General features: G+C 42.6%; 1 protein-coding gene and 1 long non-coding RNA gene across 15 annotated transcripts in view; one reads left to right on the forward strand and one right to left on the reverse strand.

Moving 5' to 3' along the window:
- Positions 1 to 21,675, forward strand: part of THRB (thyroid hormone receptor beta) — a 371,451-nt gene that overhangs the window by 338,363 nt on the left and 11,413 nt on the right. For all 14 annotated transcript variants that reach the window (XM_038570696.1, XM_038570703.1, XM_038570693.1 and 11 more), the window contains 4 exons: positions 3,539 to 3,686; positions 6,551 to 6,756; positions 16,950 to 17,096; positions 20,817 to 21,075. In XM_038570696.1, the coding sequence (XP_038426624.1) occupies positions 3,539 to 3,686; positions 6,551 to 6,756; positions 16,950 to 17,096; positions 20,817 to 21,075 (760 nt within the window). The remainder of the gene's footprint in view (positions 1 to 3,538; positions 3,687 to 6,550; positions 6,757 to 16,949; positions 17,097 to 20,816; positions 21,076 to 21,675) is intronic.
- LOC119865369 overlaps positions 13,887 to 21,675 on the reverse strand; it is a 71,552-nt gene continuing 63,763 nt past the window's right edge. The window contains exon 4 of the long non-coding RNA XR_005376957.1: positions 13,887 to 14,293. This is a non-coding gene — a long non-coding RNA (uncharacterized LOC119865369). The remainder of the gene's footprint in view (positions 14,294 to 21,675) is intronic.

A 21,675-nucleotide genomic window follows, 5' to 3' on the forward strand; every position in this document is an offset into this window, starting at 1 on the left:
ACTTGCAGACTGTCTCTTAAAAGCATAGTTTTATTGGCTTGATTTGAAAGTAATAACACTGCATTACTTTAGATATATTCTCTCATTCTGAAAGCTCAGTAATTCAAACAGGCCTTTCTTTTTTCCAAATTAGCCCCAATTCAGAAAGCTTTGCCTACCTGATTATGCAGCATTGAGATTCTTTCAAATCAGTTCCTAATGGCAAATTTTGAATTCTGGGAGAAACTCTAATGAAAATTCCATTTAATACTCAACTCCCAAAGTGACTCTAAAGACCGAATGTGCCTTACAGAGAACTTAATGCTTATTAGTGACTGACTTAAACAAAGGGAGAGCCAAGCCTATTAATCCGTGTCCCTGCTTCATGTATGCCTTCATGATGATCAAGAAATCCACTAGCCTCTTTTCCCAAGATCACAGGATGTTTGAAGCCTGATGCAACTGAGGTTTACCTAAAAGAAGAAATCGTGTCGCAAAAAGCTAGATTTTTCAGCCCCTATGCCTTTATCTCAGATCAAATCCTGTTTCTAGGATTGCCTCCATCATAAAATTAGAAAGCAGTTTTCCCAGGGTAATTATGCAGAACATGCATTTAATATAAAGACAGAGTATCTTGGAAAAAGACAACAGAGTTCTTCAAAGGAAACACAGTTTTTAAGAGTGGCCAAAGATGAAAAATGTTATGTTTCTCATACTGTTTATTCAGACTTGCATATTAAAAATATTTCTACCCCATACCTGGGGTGCTGCCCTGAAGACAGCAAAAATCTTTTGGAGCTGTTTTCTCTGTTTTGATGAACCAGTTTTTATGCATCTTTTATAGAAATAATGTTGATACTTCCCCACAACAAACTGTTATTTTTAAGGAAGAGCCATAGCTTTCAATAGTTGCCCAAATATTGAACCAGCCCAGTGTCACTTAGCTCCTTACCACACCAATCAGTGCATCATCTTGGACCACAAAGAGTGGATCCAGTTCTTCTCAAAATGCAGGGAAACCTGTCAGATGTTGATTCATAAAAGCAAAACCTCTCCTCACCAACAAATCACCAATGAAATATTGGCCTCATTTAGTTCCTGAGACATGTCTTCTATTAGCTCTCCTCTAACAAGATTTTTGTAGGTAGACTATATTATGCATTTTCTATTCAGTTCAATTCCAGAAGTTAATTTTTGTTGCTTTTTTAAAATTAAGGGATCTAGTATCTTTACATTTACTTAAACAAAGTGATCCCTCATCATGTGTCAAATATGCTTTTATTATAACTCAGGGGGGAAGCCAACATTTTAAAAGGGATTTGGTCCATGAAGTGCCTGAGAAAAGTCATCAAAGATAAGTCACAGAAAAGATGATGCTATGAATAGTAGGGCCTGCTACCTCAACACCTTTCTCGACAGAAGCAAAGTATAAATTATTTCATGCATTCCATTTAAAAGTTCACAGGGTAGCCTTTTGAAAAAAAAATTTAAAATACATACCAGTATCTGGTACAGCTCATTCTCTCCTTAGCATCGTCTGACTCTTCAGTATGCTCCACCCCCCTTCTAGAACATACGTCGACATCAGAGTATGTGTGAGAAAAGGATGTCCCCAACAATTTTCCTATCCTCATAGCAACGCACATTCTCCCTGAGCCCTGGACTTTGGTGCTGCCACCTCTGGGTGCCTCCAGAAGGAGGTATGCTACACAGCCTCTCTCTTCCCTTTCTGTGACACATATCTTCTTGCCAGGAATCTCCAGGTCTCTTTTGCTCTCCAGGCAGGGGTGACCCATGAAGGGTGAATTGGGAAGAGGGCAGTAGAAATAGAGAGGTTCACAGGGCAGCTTGCTTTTCAGTACTACGGCATGCCCTGACATTCATGCTCTGGCAGATTTTGCCCACCTTGAATACTCAGGGAAACACTGCCAGCATGTTCAAAAAGCTGCCCGTGTGTGATTGAGTGAATCTTACAACACTTTGTCAATATCATTCAAACTGATGGACTTAAGTGTTTAAGGAAAACCCAAATATAATGGGGCAGTTTTCCTGTTAGAACTTGAACAATAGAAATGATAAGGGATTTGCACCCATGTCCCCAAATCAGGTCCATCAGTTTCCATCATGGATGTCAGTTTTCCATTTTATTCTGCTTTGCACCATATAAAATCATACCTTTGACCTTCTCATTATAAGGAAGCTCCTATGTCTGAGTGTTTAATATGCAAGTGGTGTATGTACATAATCAAAACCAAGGAAAGTTCAGCAGGATCATTCAAATTTGGGCCTAATCTAGGCCAGCTGGTGTGTCAGTCCCTATTTACGTAACAAAGTTAGAGGCCCCTTTAAGCTTTAGTAGACAGTATCCTTCAAAATTGTTTTTTGCCTTGCTAGTCTACTAAAACAGATAAAACAAAGGCAGAGGGCACTATTTATAATCTGCTCATCTCAAACATTTAAATAATACAGTAAAATTGGATTCAGTTCATATCTTATAAGCAGTTAAGTAAATAAGACTTGGAATCTTACTGAGATCTAGGCTGAGTTCCACAATATACTCACCACACAATTTGGGGCAAGTTATTTAACCTGTCTGAGGCTGTTTTTTAATCCCTACCATGGAGATATTAAGAGTACCTGCTTCATGAGGTTGTAGAAGGGACAGAAAGATATGGAAGGCATCTACAGCACTTTGCATTGTGCCCCTTACAATAAGTGCACACTCTCTGTCATCACTAGTGCCCACAATACAGAAGCACCATAGCCAAGACTGGAGTATCATGTCCAGGAAGGTTCTGCTATAAAGGTTTATGTCATCTAAACCTGGACTAAATGGCATCCTCAGCACCCTTTATGGTAGCCCCCTCCTGTGCCTTCAGAGAGGAAGACACCTTTGTAACTTTAGGATATATGTCTACCAACACCAGATGGAAAGAGTACTATGAAAGGAAAAACCCCAATGCAGTGAGCACTGAGAAAAATTGGGTGGTGAGTCTGGTATTTTCTACTCCCGAAATACTGTTGTTTCAAGGGTTATCTGAGTTGGTCATGGACATTTCAAGAGTCAAAAACAAGAATTAAACTCAGTCTCTAAAGACCATTTAATGCATCCATTTAATTACTAAACAATTAAATGATTAACTAATTAAGAGAGTATCACAAATTTCCTGCTCCTTTATTCTCCAAGACAAAGTATAGCAAGGTTCTTCACAGTTTCATTTAACAACGCAGTTCTGGCACTCTATGAAATGAAATAATGTAACTTATTTTTTTAGAAAAAATAAAAATGAACACTAGATTTTCCCACTAACCTCTTTTCCTAACTAGATGCCACAAAGATACCGACTCTGTAGTCCTAGACATTTCCTTCAGCTCAGATTTAGAGTTCTTTAGATTTGGTTTGGGCTAATTGTCCTATGTGTAAATAGGTAAGAGCTGCCGGCCCATACACAGGTAAGATCCAAAACAACCCATCACCATTATAAGGACACAAAATTCTGGACTCGTTTGTTTCTAGAAAATATGAAAATGTTGTCTTGGGTCTTTCTCTCTCATGTAGGGTTTCTTTAGAAGAACCATTCAGAAAAATCTCCATCCATCCTATTCCTGTAAATATGAAGGAAAATGTGTCATAGACAAAGTTACGCGAAATCAGTGCCAGGAGTGTCGCTTTAAAAAATGCATCTATGTTGGCATGGCAACAGATTGTAAGTAATCTTCTTCCTTTGTTTCATATTCAAGGAGTGTTGATTGGGGAAAGGTTTGGTTCAAGGAGATCAACCAGGCAGAAAAGAAAGCAGGAACCCATGAGGACAGAGAGAAGACACCTAGCATTCACTCCCACAGACCCCTTACTCCCAGCCATTGCTAGGTGGTTTCCATCCTACCCCTTCCCTATCAACTCCTAACTCTCAAAGTATCTAGACAACACATGAGGGGAAGTGATTAAATTATCCCTATCCTGTCTGTAAGACTGTTAGCAGTACTCTGTTTGCAATAGGTGACAAATGAGCAATCTTGTTCATTCACCTTGATGAGGTGTAGTTTACATACAACATTCATGTGGTGAGCACCTCACAGACTATTCCTAATATTTTTCAAAAGCGGAGACAGGAATTTATTTTGTGGACATTTTTGGAGATGGGGCACTGGCAGAAAACATCGTGTTCAGTAATTTTTAAAGAATGTGAAGTCGAGTGCTATCGCATGAGTCATCCTGCAGTTGGTTGTTTGTTATATTTTTAGCCCATAAAAACATTCTAAGCTCCAGTCCTCCTACCCAGTTTTCAAAGTGCCACAGCATATGGTGGTGAGATTAGCCACTGGAGTAGGTCTCTTCTTCCCTCACTGTGCAAGGGATTTACACCAATCATTTTAATTAATAATAAAATAAGAATTGTGTCATTCACAATGTGTGGCCTCCATTTTGCCAGGCATCAGGCTTAATGATTTCTAGTGCCATAAGCTTTTTGCCCCTCAGTGGAAGTTTCCAGCTTTTAGTTTAAAAAAGAAGGAGAAAAAGAAGGGAAAAAAAAAAAGGAGAGAAAGAAAAGAGCAATGAGGATTTTCCTCAAGAGAGAGGAAATAATCACGGCTCCATTTATGCAATAAACAGGGTTCTCTCAAGTAGAACAAAAAAACTCTGTGAAATATCCTACTTTGCCCATTAAAGAAGACAGAATACAGAATCTTTAAAAAAAAAAGAAGGTTGCGTGAGGGCTTTAAGCAGGAAATCCTGGGTTAATCCCCACCTCTGGCTGAGTGTGTTGTCTTCATCTTTTAAAGACTTTTAGCCATTGCTAACAATATGCCTGATAAGGATATGTGAAAATGATTGACCTGGAACCGAATATTTAGATGTGTCACTGTAGGGGACTGTTACTATTGAGTATCCATTTTATTGTTGGATTGAGAAGTTAAAAATAGGAATGTTTATAAGGTTAAAAAAGCTCAGTGTTATTCTGGACTGGGTGGAAATTAATTTTGAATGCACCCTGCGAGGCATTGTAAGAGCTCAGGCTTTATGATCAGAAAAACTGTTGGAGTCCCATATCTGCCACTTACTAGCTGTGTGACCAGCAGACCTAACCTTGGGTTTCCGGTCTGTGAAATCATCTCCTACCTTGCAAGTTGTTTTCAGTATTCAATTAGATAATGCATGTCAAATGCAACAATCCCTGGAACAGAGGAAGCATTTGAGAAATAGGGCTGTGAGTAGAGCCCATTCCTTGTCTCCCTTTAATAAGGGAACCAAAGTGACCCAGCAGGGCTCATTCACATTTCCCACATTTACAAATACTGACCTGTCTTTGATGATCAATCCAATCTAGACAATCTGGGGCTTCATTATTCTGTTTGTGGATTAGCTGAGTACTTTTGGTTCTCTTCCTCCTGCTATTTTTGCTTTTTTTCTTTTCCTACCAGGTCACACCTTCATCAAGAAATGGCCCTAGGACAATGATGTTGTAGAACTGGAATCAGGAGTCCTGGGTCTTGCCTTGGCTCTGCCATGAACTTGCTGTGTGACTTTAGGCAAGTCATGATCTCTCTGGATCAACTTCCTCCTCTGTGGAAGGAGGGAGTTGGGCTAGATAATACCTGAGGTTCTTTCCAGTTCTAAAATACTATGACTTAGTAGCATAAGACCTGAGCCTTTCCATTCCATTGAAAGTTACTAAGAGTCTGGTAAAATGGTTTGGTTTTGGAAAATAACCACAGAAGTAGAGGTTTCTTATTACCTTCCCTTCCTACTTCCCTTTGGCAAAAGTAGTAAAAGTCATGGCTGTATTTACTGACCACTTGTAGTGCATCATCACCCTGAATAACCTGTGAGGTGGGTTTATTGTTGATCCTGTTTCACACAGGAAGAAATCAAAGCTCAAAGAGCCTAAGCAACTTGCCAGAGGTCACACAGCTAGAATGTGGTAGTGTCAGGATTCAAACCCAGCTCTTTCTAGATTCCAAAGCCTGGGCTCTTTAACCACCATTGAGGGTAGACCAGGTAGAGACTAGAGCAAAGGAGTACCTGTGCAGCCTGAGATAGGCCCAGCCTCATCCCAGTGAGCCCTGGAGGGAGCTAATGAAGAGTTGGGGTCCTTTTTATCTAAGGAAGAGATGATTAGCCTCCTATTTACTGCTCTAGAACTTTGATCTGAAGTTCTTTTTACTAAGAGCCATCTGAGGGCAGGAGAGGGGCTACAGAGACCCTAAGAGTGAATTCAGATGATTGGCTAGACAGACTCATCTGGGAACCTGTGGGTAGGACAGATTTTGCTCCCCTCGGCTTAATTCTTATGTGGGGCCACCTGTGGAGTTTGGATGCCCAGTGTCCAACTCCCCTGCCACGGAGCTTTGTTTTGAAAAGCTGGCCAGGCATCGGGAGTTTGGCACTAGGTCTTGACCTAGCCAGGCAGTGGCAGTTTGCTGCTGAGGGGAGAAAATATCCCAGCGTGACCCACCCTGCAGGACCTGCTCAGCCATCTGCACCTGGGTGGTCCCCGGGGTGCACATGCAGCCCCCCGCATGCCTGGGAGCATCCCTGTGTTTCGTCTCATCTTTCTTCCCCTCCCAGTGGTCCTGGATGACAGCAAGAGGCTGGCGAAGCGGAAGCTGATTGAGGAGAACCGGGAGAAGAGACGGCGGGAAGAGCTGCAGAAATCCATCGGGCACAAGCCAGAGCCCACGGACGAGGAGTGGGAGCTCATCAAAACTGTCACAGAAGCCCACGTGGCCACCAATGCCCAAGGCAGCCACTGGAAGCAGAAACGGAAATTCCTGGTGAGGTCCTCGGGCGCAGCTAAATATTCAGCTGCATGCTCCACATTTTCTGCTTCCACTCACCCAGTCCTCATGACCCTGGGATGCCAGTGTTACTGCCCACATCTTACTGATAGGGAAACTGCATTCCAAAGAAGTCAAGTGACTTGTAGAGTCAGGATTTGAACCCAGGTCTGTCTGAGCACAAAGGTCATTTGTCCCATCTGTTGCTTATGAGTCACTAAATTCTAAAGCAGTTTCTTAGGCCACACAGTCTGTTTGCTTTTACTGTTTATAAGGCCAGCCCTGAATCAATTGATTAGTAACTTACATTCTTTACCTGCCAGCTTCCCCCTCTTTTATAGCCATTTCTTCTCCTAGATGCCCATTTATGTAGTTAGTCCCCTAAACTCACCCCAAGATATCCCCTTTAGAATAATCCCTAGAATGAAGTGTCCTGTATCTCAAATGTATTTTTTTTTTTTTGAATAGACGTCAACATGTTTAGCTTAAAATAAATGAACTCGAGTCCAGGAAGACAAGAGGAATAGGGAGTAGGGAGGGAGTTTGGGGTGGAGATATATAGAAAAAATAGGCCTTTCCAGGTCCTTGGAAGATCAATGTTTGATGTTTTTATAAAACCTAACCATTATAAAAGTCCTTCCTATTCACAATGCTTTGGATTAGGCTGGAATTACTATCTCCCCATTTTACAGGTATGCAAACCAAACCAAAGGCCAATTCACACTACTAGAGTGGCAGCCAGGCCTAGAAGTTTAGGCTGTCCACCCACTTACCAGGTGGACTACCCCACCCCACCACCACCAGCTGGTGTTTGACCATCTCAGAGACTGACCTTGTCCTTAGTTTATGGCATGGAACCCTTTATAAGCACCTCACTGAGCCCCAGCAGCAGATATTCTGTGGGTCTCTTTGTATCTCCAGGTTACATTAGCATTCCTTCCCACCTGAACAAGAAGATACAGTGTATAATTGTCCTTATCAGGAGATAGTTTTTTCACTATTATAAGGAGATAGTTTTCATCACCATCATTAGGAGATAGTTTTTTCATGAAAACAGTATAACAAAAGCCTTAAAGAAAATTTTTGTAAAGAAAAAGCTTACCCATACTCCACCTGCCCTCAGTTACTTTCGCTGTTGTCAAGAGCAGGTTCTAACACACCTGTGATGTGTCCATAAACAGTAACGTTAGCAAACATTAGATGATTCTTATCAAGTACCAGGTTCTATTGTAAGCACTTTCCATACATTAACCTATGCCAACCGTGTAGGTAGATATGGGCAAAATCTCCATTTTACCAAGCATAGAAATAAGGCAGACAAGTTAAGGAAACTTAACAGAGCTCTGTAGCTGGTAAGTAGCGGTAATGGACACAGCCCAGCTCCAGCTCCATGCTCTTGGTCACCATGCTGCCACAAGTTGGCCACCTACACAAACCCAAAGAGCCTTTGAAAGACATGTGTCTTTGGAGGGGCAGCCTCTTTGTGCCTTGAACTAGAATCCTTAGGCCTACTCTGATATATCTGCCAGGAATTAGAAAACATGAATTCTGGATAGAAAGACAGATAAATAGATCAACTTTAATCCAATATATTTGGGGCCTAGCTAGATAGGGTCCTGCTTACCCTAAGCCTAAATCTGTCCTCTTCCCCAAATGTGTGAGCCATAAATGGACATTGTAGAAACCACTACCAGGCCTGATTTCAGGGTAGTGATCAAGCTGAATTCCAAGTAAAGTGGAGGGTTGGAAGCACAACTGAACTTCTAGGGAATTTTATACTTCAGTTTTCTCTACTCCAAAAGGAAAATGAATACTATCCTAACTAAACCCATTTCAGTGGTCACAAGGGTGCTTCTTTCCAGACTCTAAAGATTTGTTCTTTTATTTAAAAAACCAACACTCACTGAGCAGTTACTGAGTGCCAGGAAGTGAATAAGTCAGCTCTATTCTGGTGGAGGGAGAAAGGCAGTGAGGATTAAACCAACAAGATGAGTGCAGTTGGTGATGTGTGCCATGAGGGAAACAAACATCACGATGAGACAGGGTGATGGAGAATTGAAGTGGAGAGAGACTTTTCTGAAGTTCACTTCTCTGAACAGGGTGGTCAGAAAGGTCTCTCTGAGGAGGTGATATAAGCTGCATTTGAAAGCTAAGAAACAAACTCTGGATGGTAAAATACAGTCAGATCTCTTCATGCCTTGTGGTCTCTTTAGCAAAGATGACTCAATTGCTAATGATTAAAACCAGATCTGCACCTTTAGCTCAAAGGTTCCTCATGCTTTTCATCAGTCTGATCATCTATAGAAAGAACCAGAGAAAGTATGGCACAGGATGATTTGCCATTAGGTTATTGTCAGAGCCATGAAGTTATCAAGGAACAAGAGTTCTCTTCTAGAAGCTGACATTTACAAAGCAACTGTTTACCCACTCGTCTCCCTCCCGTGGCGGAGCTGATGTCAAATGTATATTTTGTATATCCTTGATCTGTTCAAGAAATTGCCCCTCTTGGTCCAAATACAAATAACTGCTTCTCCAGGCCATTTTTTCTTAGAGGTGTGCTCGGGAGATAAGAATACTTCCACGGTCCCATCTGTCTCTACAATGAGCTTCATTTCTATTAGCCAATCCCCTTCTATGCCTGGAACGGACCGCCCCTGCATCTCCTCAATGGAAGGACCACGTTCCATTCAGTATGGTCACTTCAGTGTCAATCACATGTGTGGTTAAGACTTGTGGTAGGTAGCTCTTTTCGAAGATGGCTGCAATTAGATTCTTTCTTTCCTATATATGCACAGTTTATTCTCTCCCATGGAGAGGTGAAGTCTATTCCTCTCTCTCATTGAACATGGGCTGGTGTGTGATTCCTTTAAGCAACAGATTTTAGAAGAGTGACTTTTAAGGCTGAATCTGGTGCCAGGCCTTTCAGCAGACGTATAAGTAAAGAAGCCTGCAGATGACACCAGCCTCTGGGGCTTTTTGAGGACAACTGTATGAGAGACCCCAAGTGAGAACCACCCAGCTGAGCCCATCAACTCTGAGTAACAGTAAAAATCTGTTGTTTTAAGCCACCAAGTTTGAGGGTAGTTTGTTACACAGCATAGATAACCAGAATGGAACTTAATAAATATTTGTTAAACAGAATGTACAGTTCCACTGGCCGATCCTCAGAGAAAGTACAGTTAAGCCCTGTGTCTCAGCCAGTTTACATATTTACACATACCCCTTGCAGAAGGGTGACTCTGATTGAGTATTTATGCTCAGGGGAAAAAAAATTGACTGAGTGGTGAATTATTCCTGCAAGGACATTAAGAATCCTTCATTAAAGGCAGCTTTGCTAAATGATATCCATGTCTGAATAGGCTTCTACACATGAGGATTTGTGTCTCCTATATGGCTGAGCACCTCTATTCTGCTTACAAAACTGCTATGCATTTATTCCATTTATTTGTGTGTGATAATGGCCCATCTTCTTTTGAAAAAGAATTTAGGAGACCTATTATGTTAATAATAGTATAGTAATATATAAAAAGGGACTAAAAATTATATGTTGTCATAAAAACTGGAAGTATTCATTTATCTGGAATAGGAAAGTAAGTTACTCCCCCCAAAAGAAGATTCTTCATTGTTTTTAACCCTAACACTAAGACTCAAGTCAGAAATAGAGACTGGTGGTTTGACCTGGGTTTCAAATCTATATTTGTGTCTGTAAAAATGAGAATCACTGGCAAATACTTTTTAAAAATCCATGCAGATTTTCATAATAATTCCAAAGCCACTCGTTAAAACTATTTCCAAAAGCATTTCAATCATAATTTTCTAGTTTTCCCCAATCCACCCAAATCCCTGATGGTACAGAAGTGCCCAATGTAACCACCCTTCGGGTGTGGTGACAGCGACGATGAAACACAGGAGTACACTGAGAAAAGAACAAGGGGCATTTGATGCCCAACAAGGGAAGCAGTGTCTCTCAGCCACGAGTAATTCACTTCCACACCTCCCAGGGGCTGGAAGACACTTGGTTTGGAGTAAACCCCATAGCAGCAACAATATTGTCTGTTGACATGCTGTTATTATTCTGTTCCCTTCATTCATAGGCAAAGGTATGGCTTTGGGTGGATTTTCCATTAAAGTATAAAATGAGTCCATCAGAACCAGGGCCGGCCTGCTCTACTTTTCCCTGGCAGAGCTACTATCTGATCTCACACATGCTCAATTGGGAAAGCCTCAGAAAAGGGGCATAAGCAGAAGGGCCAGGCAAGATGAGTGATTTGGCCACATGTGGTCTGTGGCTAGGTCATAAGGCAAGAGCAACCAAGTCAGGAAGGCTTCAATTGCCCAAAACTATGATAACTGCATCAGAAGAAGGCAGGGGCATGTAGTCATGTGCATGGAGATTCAGTCAGACAGCCTGAGTTCAATGTTTGTCTCTGCTGCTTTATAAATATATATAATCTATATAGTTGTTGTTGCTTTTTAGTTACATGACTTTGGGCAAGTTCCCTCACCTCTCTAAGGCTTGGGTGACTTTCCACCACAAGATGTAAAAGTTGTAGATATAAGTATCTCAGCACATCATTAACAATCACAAAAGTGGTTCCAATGTGCATTATCCTTACAACCCTCACCCTCAGGTCTGGCCCTGATCATCCCAGGAAAAGGGAGAGCCTTCCAGGGACCTTTAATCAACTGTTTGTCTGGGCCTTCCTGTCCCTCCTTACAAAGGCAACACCCTTGATCACACAGAGGAAGGGAAACATCCAGTCTGGTCCCATCCCACTCTGCATGTGCCAGAGAGCTACAGGTTCAAGCCAAGAAGCCCTCAGCTCTGAGCCAGCCACTGCAAAGAGGTCAGGAGGCAGCATCTGCTACTCACCTTGAACAATGATGATCAACAGTCAAAGCAGAAAGGCACTTAGTCTCCATCTGTGTATCACCAGCTAGTGACACAGCTGAGCTAGTTGAAGCCCACCGCTGCACACATCCCTACATCTCTCCCTTTGTGTCCCCCACCCCTTCCTCTGCCCCAGAGGAGACATCCTGGATTCCTTATTGTCCCACACCGCACATCCAGTCAGTCAGAAAGTCCTATGTCCGGCTCCCAAGATAGGTTTGAGCTCTTCCAATTCTCTACATCTCTACTGCTGCCCTGTGGTCCAGACCACTTCATCTCCTGCCCAAACAGCTAGTGCCGCGGGCCCATTGCTTCCTCTGGCTCCCCACATCCCGACTCCACATAACAAGTCCAACTCTCATCCTTCTGAGCTCCCATTGGAAAGCCCCTCAGTGCAGCCACACTCCATAAGCCCATCTCCTCCCCAGAGCCCACAAGGGCCATCATCACAGGACCCTTGCCTTCCTTTGAACCGCATCTCAGGCCATCTCTGGGCTCCGACTACATGGGCCCCTTTTCTGGCCTTGGGACTCGGCACTGGTTTTTCTATTTGCCTTAAATCCTTTTCCTCTGGCTCTGTGGAGGGCTGCCCTCTTGACCTTCTTCCAGTTAAAATTCATACATCACTTCTAAAGAGCCCTGGGCTGCTCCTCCCCGCTGCTTACTCCCAGGTACTATCATGTCACCTCCAGTCAAATCGCAAACAGAATTTTTTCTGTGAGAGTACTCCTCTTTTCATTTATTGTCTGTCTTCCCTCAATACATTGGAAGTTCCTCGAGGATACATAGTTCACAGATTTAACCTCAGCATCCAGAACTAGGCCTGGCCCCATAGGTGTTGCTCAATAAATATTGGTTCAACATCTATAAAGTTACATTTACTCACTCAACCAACCAATAAGCATTCTGGCCCCACCTTTTAGCCCCAGTGCTTTCCAGACAGTAGACAAAGAAACTTAAGGCTTATGCCCCCTACCCAAGAAGTTCATATCTTAGCTGTGTACCTACATAACTGCAATAAAAAGTGATAGCAATAAATGCCTAAATGCCATATGAGTGATGTATGTGGGCCACCATCTGTGGTCTGACGAGTTAGGCATCATTTCACACAGGTCATTTGGGAAAAAATAGAATTTGAGTGGGGTAGGATTTGGACTTGGCAAAGATGAGATGAAAGCAGGGACTGGAAAGAAAGCAAAAGTCAGGAGGAAAGGCAGCTCCACACAGCAAAAGTGCAAAGCAAGGTGGGAAGGAGACATGAAGAGGTAGGCTAAGCTGGCTCAGGAGGACCATTATGGCAGACAAGGAGGAAGAAAGTCAAAATGAGGGAAGCACCCCCTTGATCAAGCTAAGGCAATTTGAGCCCCAGAACCAAAAATCAGGCTGTGCCCACATCCTGCCCTGGTGAATCTGCAAGCCAGAGGCTTATCATCAGTACCTGAGCTTGAGCTCAATGCGTGCTTGTGTGTGTGTGTGTGTGTGTGTGTGTGTGTGTGTGCAGATGTATCTCATGTCATGGATTACAAGGCTACTAGTTGTATTAATGTATCTAATAGATTTGTTTGATGTCAAATATCTGTACTCTTCTTTATTTCTAACATCTTCCAAATATTGTAGCAAATGATGTGAAAAATCTTTAGGGGAGTCACAGACAAGGTTGCAGTGCTCAACCTTAATTTCTCATACCTCATGTGTTAACTCAGCTCAATTCATAGACTCTATCTATCTATTTATCTGTCTGCTGTTCTGGTAACCAAGAACCATTAGGGGAATAAAGCTTGATATAATAAAAAGCTTTTACTTTGTATATGATTTTACTTCTAGCAATTGTATTTTCCATTAGATACCCAAAGGCTTAAAAGTACATTTTTTGTTCCTATCCTGCTATTTATTTTTCAACAGAAAAGCTTATGAGATGGTTACATTTGGGAGTTTAATTTTAATTAAAATTACTATATTTCCTTGTGTAATTTCCCTCCTTTTTTCAAACCTTTAGAGGTATCACAGGTGTGATTCCAAGGCTCCATAAACCTACAGATTAAATGGAAATTTTTATTTTTATTTTATTTTTTTAATGGAAATTTTTAACCTTGGCATTAACTTACTAACATTTCAAAGGACAATCAGATTAGATCTATCAGTGTCCAATGACAAGACATTTGGACTCAACCGGACAAAACTATAAAAATATAAAAATATTGTTATTTATTTTAATTTTAAAAATGTTCACCCTGTGTGTGTGCGTGTGTGTGTATATAAAACTCTTTCTTTTTTAATATAAACATGCTCCTTTTATCAGTTGAGCTTCAATAACAAGGCAGGTGAGAGGAGTCTCACTTCTAGGGTGGGAGGAATTATAAAGACCAACAAGGAAGGTGAAGCATACCAGGAGAAGCAGTGCCCGAAGGAGAGAGTGATGTGCCTTTTCCCTTAGCTCAGTCTATGTGAGAAAGACAGACAGACAGACGACAGACAGAGAGAAAGGAAGCTGTACGTGTGATTATACCATCGATTCTGGCTGCATCCAGAAAGTCAGCAGAGCAGTAGCCTCCCGTGGGCTTCCCATGCCAACAGTTGTCCCCAAACATCATCACTGACTATGAGAACATGACACACTAGGTTCCTTTCCCATCCACTTGCAGCCTGCAAAGCAAACAATAAAAAAATAAAATAAAATAAACAGAAGAACCTACTGGATAACCCATAAAAGGTCAGGGCTGCCAGAGTTTGTTATGTAATATATTTTAAAATCCTCCCCAAGGCTGTAACCACAGCTCCTACCACACCCTTGGAGGGCCTAGGCTGCTCCTGTTGACCCTGGGGCCCTAGTAACACCTTAGTAAAATAATCATCCTTTGCTTTTCTTTGTGCTAAAAATTGGACGTGAGCAATAATTGGGGAGGTGTGGGAATAAAATGGTAACTGGATTACTCTGAGCTGGATGTGGTTACTGCCAGCCCAGTGGTTCTCAAAGTGTGGTCCCAGGCCAGCAGCAGCAGCAGGAGTGTGCCCTGGAAGTCTTGTCAGAGCAGTGCCCTCACCAGTCTGCAGGTGAGGGATTCAGCTTTGCTTGACTGGTTCTCAGTGTCGGATCCTCCCGCCCATCTCTGCCCACCGTCCCGCATCTCCCAGCTCTGGGTGCCTGGTACTGGTCTGTTCACTGTGGCTCTAGGCCGTGGGACGGGCCTGAGTCTCTGATCCCTTGGATCACCTTCATGACTTCCAGCAAGGCAGTGGGAGAAGGCTGATAAGGGAAATATTAAGGAGTAGAATTTTGCCCCTTCACTCCCCCCACTGGTGTCAAAAGTGTACAAGTTGTGGGGCACCTGGATGACTCAGCCAGTTGACTCTTGTTTTCAGCTCAGATCACGATCCCAGGGTCATGGGATCGCACCCCACATCAGGCTCCGCACTCAGAGGAAGTGTGCCTGCCGGTGTCCCTGCCCTCCTGCCCCTCTGCCCCTCTCTCCGCTAGCACATGCACACACTTTATCTCTCTCTCAAATAAATAAATAATTTTTTTTTTAAGTGTACAGGTTGCAAAAGTCTCGAAGTAGGGGGTGGATGTGGGCTTCTTGGCAGATTGCTGTGTGGAGTCTGGGGTGACCAGTATCCCAGTCCTGGCCTCAGGGGATTGGTCTTAACCTCCTTGAGCCCTTTGTTTGCTCATCTGCCAATCAAGATTGTGTGAGAACTACTTCAGATAATGCACTCCCTCAAAAGGCCACAGGTAAATAGTGGTCATTATTATTACAACAAGAAAGGTCAATAGAGAGGACTGCTCCTGGCAGGAAACACAGGTGACAACAGGAGATACAGGAGAGATCATGATAGTCTCAGAGATGGTCTTAGAGCACTGATAAGGAGCTAGAAAGTACCAATGGACATCAGGACCATTGAGGGGCTTGCTAACGTGCTGGTTCTGCATTAGGTCTGGAGAGGGGATCTGAGAGTCTGCCTTTCTAACTAGTCCTCAGGTGACATCCAAGCGGCTACACCACCCTTTGAGTAGCAAGGCTATGGATTGTTCTTGGGCAAGTCAACAGGAGAGAAGTGCCCCGGGAACACTGAATATTAGTAATACCGCCTGCCTGTAAGTTTGCCAAGTGTACACAGCTTAGTTCCTATGGGTGACCTAGAGGTCTTCCTCCTCAGCCGGCTGAGACCTCCTCCACCTGGAGTCTGTAGGGCAGACAGGAACTTTGACCCCCAGCACCTGGGTCAAAAGCAAGAACAAATCCACAGGGTGCTACTTGCCAGTGATGTTGTTTTGGAGTGTTAGTGAGTGCTGATGCCCACAGCTAAGAAAGAATTCTTTGGTGCAAAAAGGTGATTTTATTTAAGCAGGGGGACAGGACCCATGGGTAGAAAGAGCTGCTGCACTGGGGTTGTGAGGAATGGCTGATTATAAACTTGGGAGTAGGGGGAGCTAAGGAAAAAGGGAGGCATCCACGAAGACTTTTATATACTAAAGAAGACCCTTAGGATACTGGAGGCCTGTCTATTATCAAACTAAGGTGTTTTTCCCCTCTAGCAAAGCATTAACATTAAGACTGGTCAGGACTTTTCCAGAGGACTGTCACACACATCCCACCCAGGAGCTGGGGAGGTGGGGGGTGGTTATGGCGTATCAGCTTGTGCTTTGTCTTCAGCTTTCCTCTGCTCCCTCATCAGAAGTCATCCCCATTGCACTCCTCCATCGTGGCCCACACACACCAGAACATGCAGGGCTCTGAAAATGCCACCCCAGAACCCCTAGCACTTATATCACCTGGCATCCTTCATGCATTGAGAAGCAGAACCCACTTTCCTGTCCTTTCTCTCTGCCTCCCTCTTTCTCTCACTTGCTTTCCCTTTCTTTAATTCTACAGCACCAATTCTGTGAACATGATCACTGGGGGCTGTTAAAGCAATGGCCAAGACATATATCTTTGCTCAGAAAACTAAACTACATGAAAACTGCATTGTCTGTTATGGAGCAAAGTGACAACAAGATATTGTATAGCATGTCAATTCAGAAGAGATTTTCTGCCACATGAAAACTATGATAAATAAAGATCCCTTCAGGTTCTTCATTTAAATCTTTCTTGTTGGGCAGCCCGGGTGGCTCAGCGGTTTAGCGCCACCTTCAGCCCAGGTTGTGATCCTGGAGACCCAGGATCGAGTCCCACGTTGAGCTCCCTGCATGGAGCCTGCTTCTCCCTCTGCCTGTGTCTCTGCCTCTCTCTCTCTCTCTCACGAATAAATACATAAAATATTTTTTAAAAGAAAACAAATCTTTCTTGTTTCTCCTTCTTAGCCAGAAGATATTGGACAAGCACCAATAGTAAATGCCCCAGAAGGTGGAAAGGTTGACTTGGAAGCCTTCAGCCATTTTACAAAAATCATCACACCAGCAATTACCAGAGTGGTGGATTTTGCCAAAAAGTTGCCTATGTTTTGTGAGGTAAGGAAATTGTTTTTTCTTCTGCATTATTTTTCATTATAGTTCCATCAATTTCCAGGAATACTGGGTATTATTTATAATTTAATATTAATTAGTTGGGACTTAGTCACATAAAGCAATGTCAGTACAAAACAAAAACTTGCACTGTTTCATCTTTATTTCCCTACCTTCTCTATTCAATCATCATTTATTAGCTTGTCCACATGAGGCAGAAGATCCTGTCTATTCACTGACCCCAGGTATAGGGAAGTATGACAGCAATAACTTCTGTTCATTTGGCACCTACAATGTCCCAGTTACCATGCTCAACTCTGCCCACATTAAATCCACTCCTTATAACATTTGCAGGATACCTGGAATTAAGCCCATTTTATAGATGGGGGAAACTAAGATCAAAGAGATTAACTTATCCAAACACAGGGCCATGGCTTGAGTCAAAGTCAATATGCTTTCTGCTACATATCCTAGCAGAACAGTTGTGTGGCTGTTTCCTCCTTTTGAGGCTTCTGAGATGTGTTGGCAGATTGCTCTCAAGAAGGGTTATACACTCTCACAGTTGTGCCAAGGGTGCTTGTTCCTCTGACTCTGGGTGTCATCTTTCTTTTTTGTTCACTGTGTCAAGTATATTTTTCTGGACCTTTCTTTCTCTCTCTGGGGTGTGTCCCATGTCCCTCATCCTTGGTGTCTGAAGGAAAGCTCTATTGAGTATGCTACCCCTGCAATGCAAGCTGTACTATTAGTCATGTGTTCCCCTTTGAATACCAACAAAAGATTTCTTAGAAAATGTAAAACTTGTGTAAACTAACCACAGATATTTCAGTTTAAGAAGAAAGAAAAGCCATCTCCACCACCAATAACAAACACACCAAACACATATGGCCAGGACAAGGGTAAAGGGTCAACACAGAACCTTTCAAGCATGGATTGTGGCAAGTTTCTCTCTTCAAGTTTCCCTTAGAAGTTTAATCCTGCTTCAAAGTCATGATTCTGTCTCCTTTCCACCATCTCCAAATTGCAAAATAAAAGGGGGGGCTGCTTTTACAGCAGAGATGCATGTGTTTGTGGTGTTTGTGACCTCCTGAGGACCTTTAGCCTTTCTTCCTCTCATTAGAGCCCCAAAGAGGGAAGTGACCGGTGTGGGCTCCTGAGCTGCCTATGGAGTGGGTTGGAAATCCCAGGTGGTTGCGAAAGCCAGAGTTTTCCTGCCAGAGGCAGTTTGGTACATATGCTATTCAAATTGCACTCACATTAATTTTCTGCTAAGATCCATGCCAATCCACCAGCAAGATTGGTGGATACTCAGGGCTTCAAAGATCTAAAGTCATTTCTGACAGAACTGCCAAAAACGCACATTAAGAATCACTTCTGGGGGCTCAGTTAAGCATCTGCCTTCCCCAGGGTCTTGGGATCAAACCTTTGTCAGGCTCCCTTGCTCAATGAGGAGTCTGCTTTTCATCTCCCTCTGCCCCTACCCTCACTCATGCTCTCTCCCACTCTCTCTCTGTCTCAAATAAATTAATAATTTTTTTTAAAAAAGACTCACTTTTGGAGTGCAGAGCACTGTCATCTTTGCCAATCAACCTGAGTGATGCTCTCCCAAAGAGACAGGAAGAGTCTGTGGGAGTGTCCCTGCCTCTGCCTGTCAGGCCCTTCGTGTAGTGCTCTCACAATGAAAGTATTGTGGTAGGTGACCAAGATCATTTGCCCACATGTTGAAACAAATCTCACCAGCATCCTACAAACCTTTCTAAAAGGGAAAGGCATCTGGCCTAGTTTTTAAACCATTGGTGATCCTTGACAAATACTCATTCAGCTTTTATTTAAATCTGAACCAAACAGTTTTAAAAAGAATTCCTCTACTTCATCTACAACCAGATTTGGCTACAAAGACAAGGTCTGCCCAAATTTCATTCTTTGTGACAATTTAAAAAAATAAATAAATGCTTTGATCTGATTGGTAATTTCTCTCTGCTATTCCATGTCAGTGATTCTCAAGAGTGGGATCCCTGAAACAATAGCAGAAGCATACCCTGGGAACTTGGAGAATACAGAAACTCAGAGAGTAGGACCAGCAATATGATTCACAAGCCCTCAGGTGATCCTCATGAGGCTGAATATTCCCTGTTCCCCATAGGCATTCAAGCCAGCCTCCACCTAATTGGGTCAATTCTCCATCTTACTGGTGATGGATACATCTAAGCTCGGGGTTTCCTATTTCCTACGATGATCTTGGGCCAGAAATCCAAGGATATAATCAAGGAATACAAATTAGAACCTAAATAAAAGCAAATCACAGTGATTTTTTTTTCTTTAATGAATGGAAGGAGAGAATTCCCATGTATATATTCCAGAACCAAATATGAAATGACTTTTATTCTGTAGAAAAAGCTAAGTAATTTGAGATTAAATGGTAAGGTGGCTAGGTCGAGTTAGCAAAAAAATATGAAATACCCAGCATTTTAAATGTAATTAAGTATATTACTTTCACTTTTATGTAACAACCAAAATTGAACTAGGTGAGTCTTGCCAAGAGTACTGCCCCAAAAGAATTTGTACCTGATTTAATGAAAAGATAATAATTATGTATAATTTACACATTCATTGTTTATGGAAACCTAGTCATATCCTCAGTACTTCAAAAGAGTGTGTTCTCTTCTCTTTGCATTGGATTCTTTTTTTTTTTGCATTGGATTCTGAAAGATCTAGCTTCAAATCCTAGCCTCACCCACAAAACCCTCATGTGACCCCTTAGCATGTTACTCAACCTCTCAGTGCCTGGATTTCCACTTCTGTAAATGAAATTGGAATTAGAATATTTACTTCACTGTATTGCTGTGAAGGTTAAGTAAGGTGACACACGTAAAATCTTAGCACAATGCCCAATTCATCAAAAATATCCATTAACTAATAGCCTTTCAAACTATTTTGATAATGGCTTTTAATTAAACATTCTCTCCTGCCAGAAGGTAAAACTCTGATTTTTTTGTTATTTTGCTAACAAAGTACTTTTTTTAAGTTTATTATAAATATTATCACATTATCACAAATCCAAATTAACAAGGCAACCAAGGATGCTTAAAACGAGATTATAGCACTGGCAGAGAAATCCAGTGTGTGGAGTAATTCTGGTGCCTGAAGTCCTGAGAACATAACCCTAGGAGCCAGGAGGTCTGAATTCTAGTCTCACCTCTGCCTCTAACTCACTGGGTGACCTGGGCCAACGCTTTTACATCTCTGAATCTGTAGGGCAACACTCTTCTACCAGCGACCTTCTCCTTTTGTGCCTTTTGAGAGACCCAAGAAGCAAACTTGCTTCAAAAATCAAAGAGAAGCAGAATTGCCAGCCACTGTGAGAAATGTGGTAAGCTTAACATAAACCACGTTCTCAAGCAGCGATCAGTTGGTGTTATTATACAAACCCCCAGAGTAAGGGATTAGTAGCACAATCTCACACAGGACTGCAATCCTAGTTGGAGATCTATATCCATCATAAAAGAAAGGCAGAGTACTGACATTAAAATCAGTGACCAGCTTGGAGTATGAAAAATGGTTGTTGAGAGTCTACAGCTGAGTAGGAAGGAAGGGAAAGCCAGAGGCCCAAAGAGTGCAGGACCGATGTTGATCACAGGATGTGGTCCCTGTTGCTATTAAGATACTGCATGTTATTCCTCACTGACGTCTGTGCACTTGTTCTTGCTGATATGGGCTGGTTTTTTTCAGCTGCCATGTGAAGACCAGATAATCCTCCTCAAAGGCTGCTGCATGGAGATCATGTCCCTTCGAGCTGCTGTGCGCTATGACCCAGAAAGCGAGACTTTAACCTTGAATGGGGAAATGGCAGTGACGCGGGGCCAGCTGAAGAACGGGGGTCTTGGGGTGGTGTCAGATGCCATCTTTGACCTGGGCATGTCACTGTCTTCTTTCAACCTGGATGACACTGAAGTAGCCCTTCTTCAGGCCGTCCTGCTGATGTCTTCAGGTGAGTACTCCCAGACACATTACTGAGAGACCAAAGAGCTTTTGCTTGTCTGATGCTAATTCAAATCACTTGATAAAAGTTCCTGATCCCTCCCCCACTGCCCCCCTTTAGTTTCAGAATCATAGCTCACTCTCCTTCAGCAAGCAATTGGGGGTTTGCCAATGACCTGGGAACTGAAGGGGGGTGTCAGGTATCTGATGCTTCCTGCACTCCTCCAGCATAGTAGGAAGGACCCAAAGGAGCCATTTTAAAGACTCTATGAAATGGTCTACCTTCAATGGACACTACCCAGCCTGACTTACCGTCATTGGCCAACTTCACCCTCTTCTGGTTTTATGTACCCAGGATATGGGTATGAGTGACCACACCACTCTGTGTTAAGTTCTGGTTGAGGAAATCATGAGGAAAAGCTAAAATTTGTTTATGGCTTAGCTACAACTTAAGTTTCAGGTTTTTATTGCTATCTCGCACACCACTCCAAAATTTAGTGGCTTAAAGCATCCCCAGATGGTAGGGGTTGGGGCTGAGACATCAAACACAGCTTCAGGCCTCTCTCCATGCAGCCTCTCCTCTGGAAGGCTAGTTGCACTCTTACATGGC

Source organism: Canis lupus, chromosome 23 (genome assembly GCF_011100685.1).
Source record: "Canis lupus familiaris isolate Mischka breed German Shepherd chromosome 23, alternate assembly UU_Cfam_GSD_1.0, whole genome shotgun sequence".
Taxonomy (NCBI): domain Eukaryota; kingdom Metazoa; phylum Chordata; class Mammalia; order Carnivora; family Canidae; genus Canis; species Canis lupus.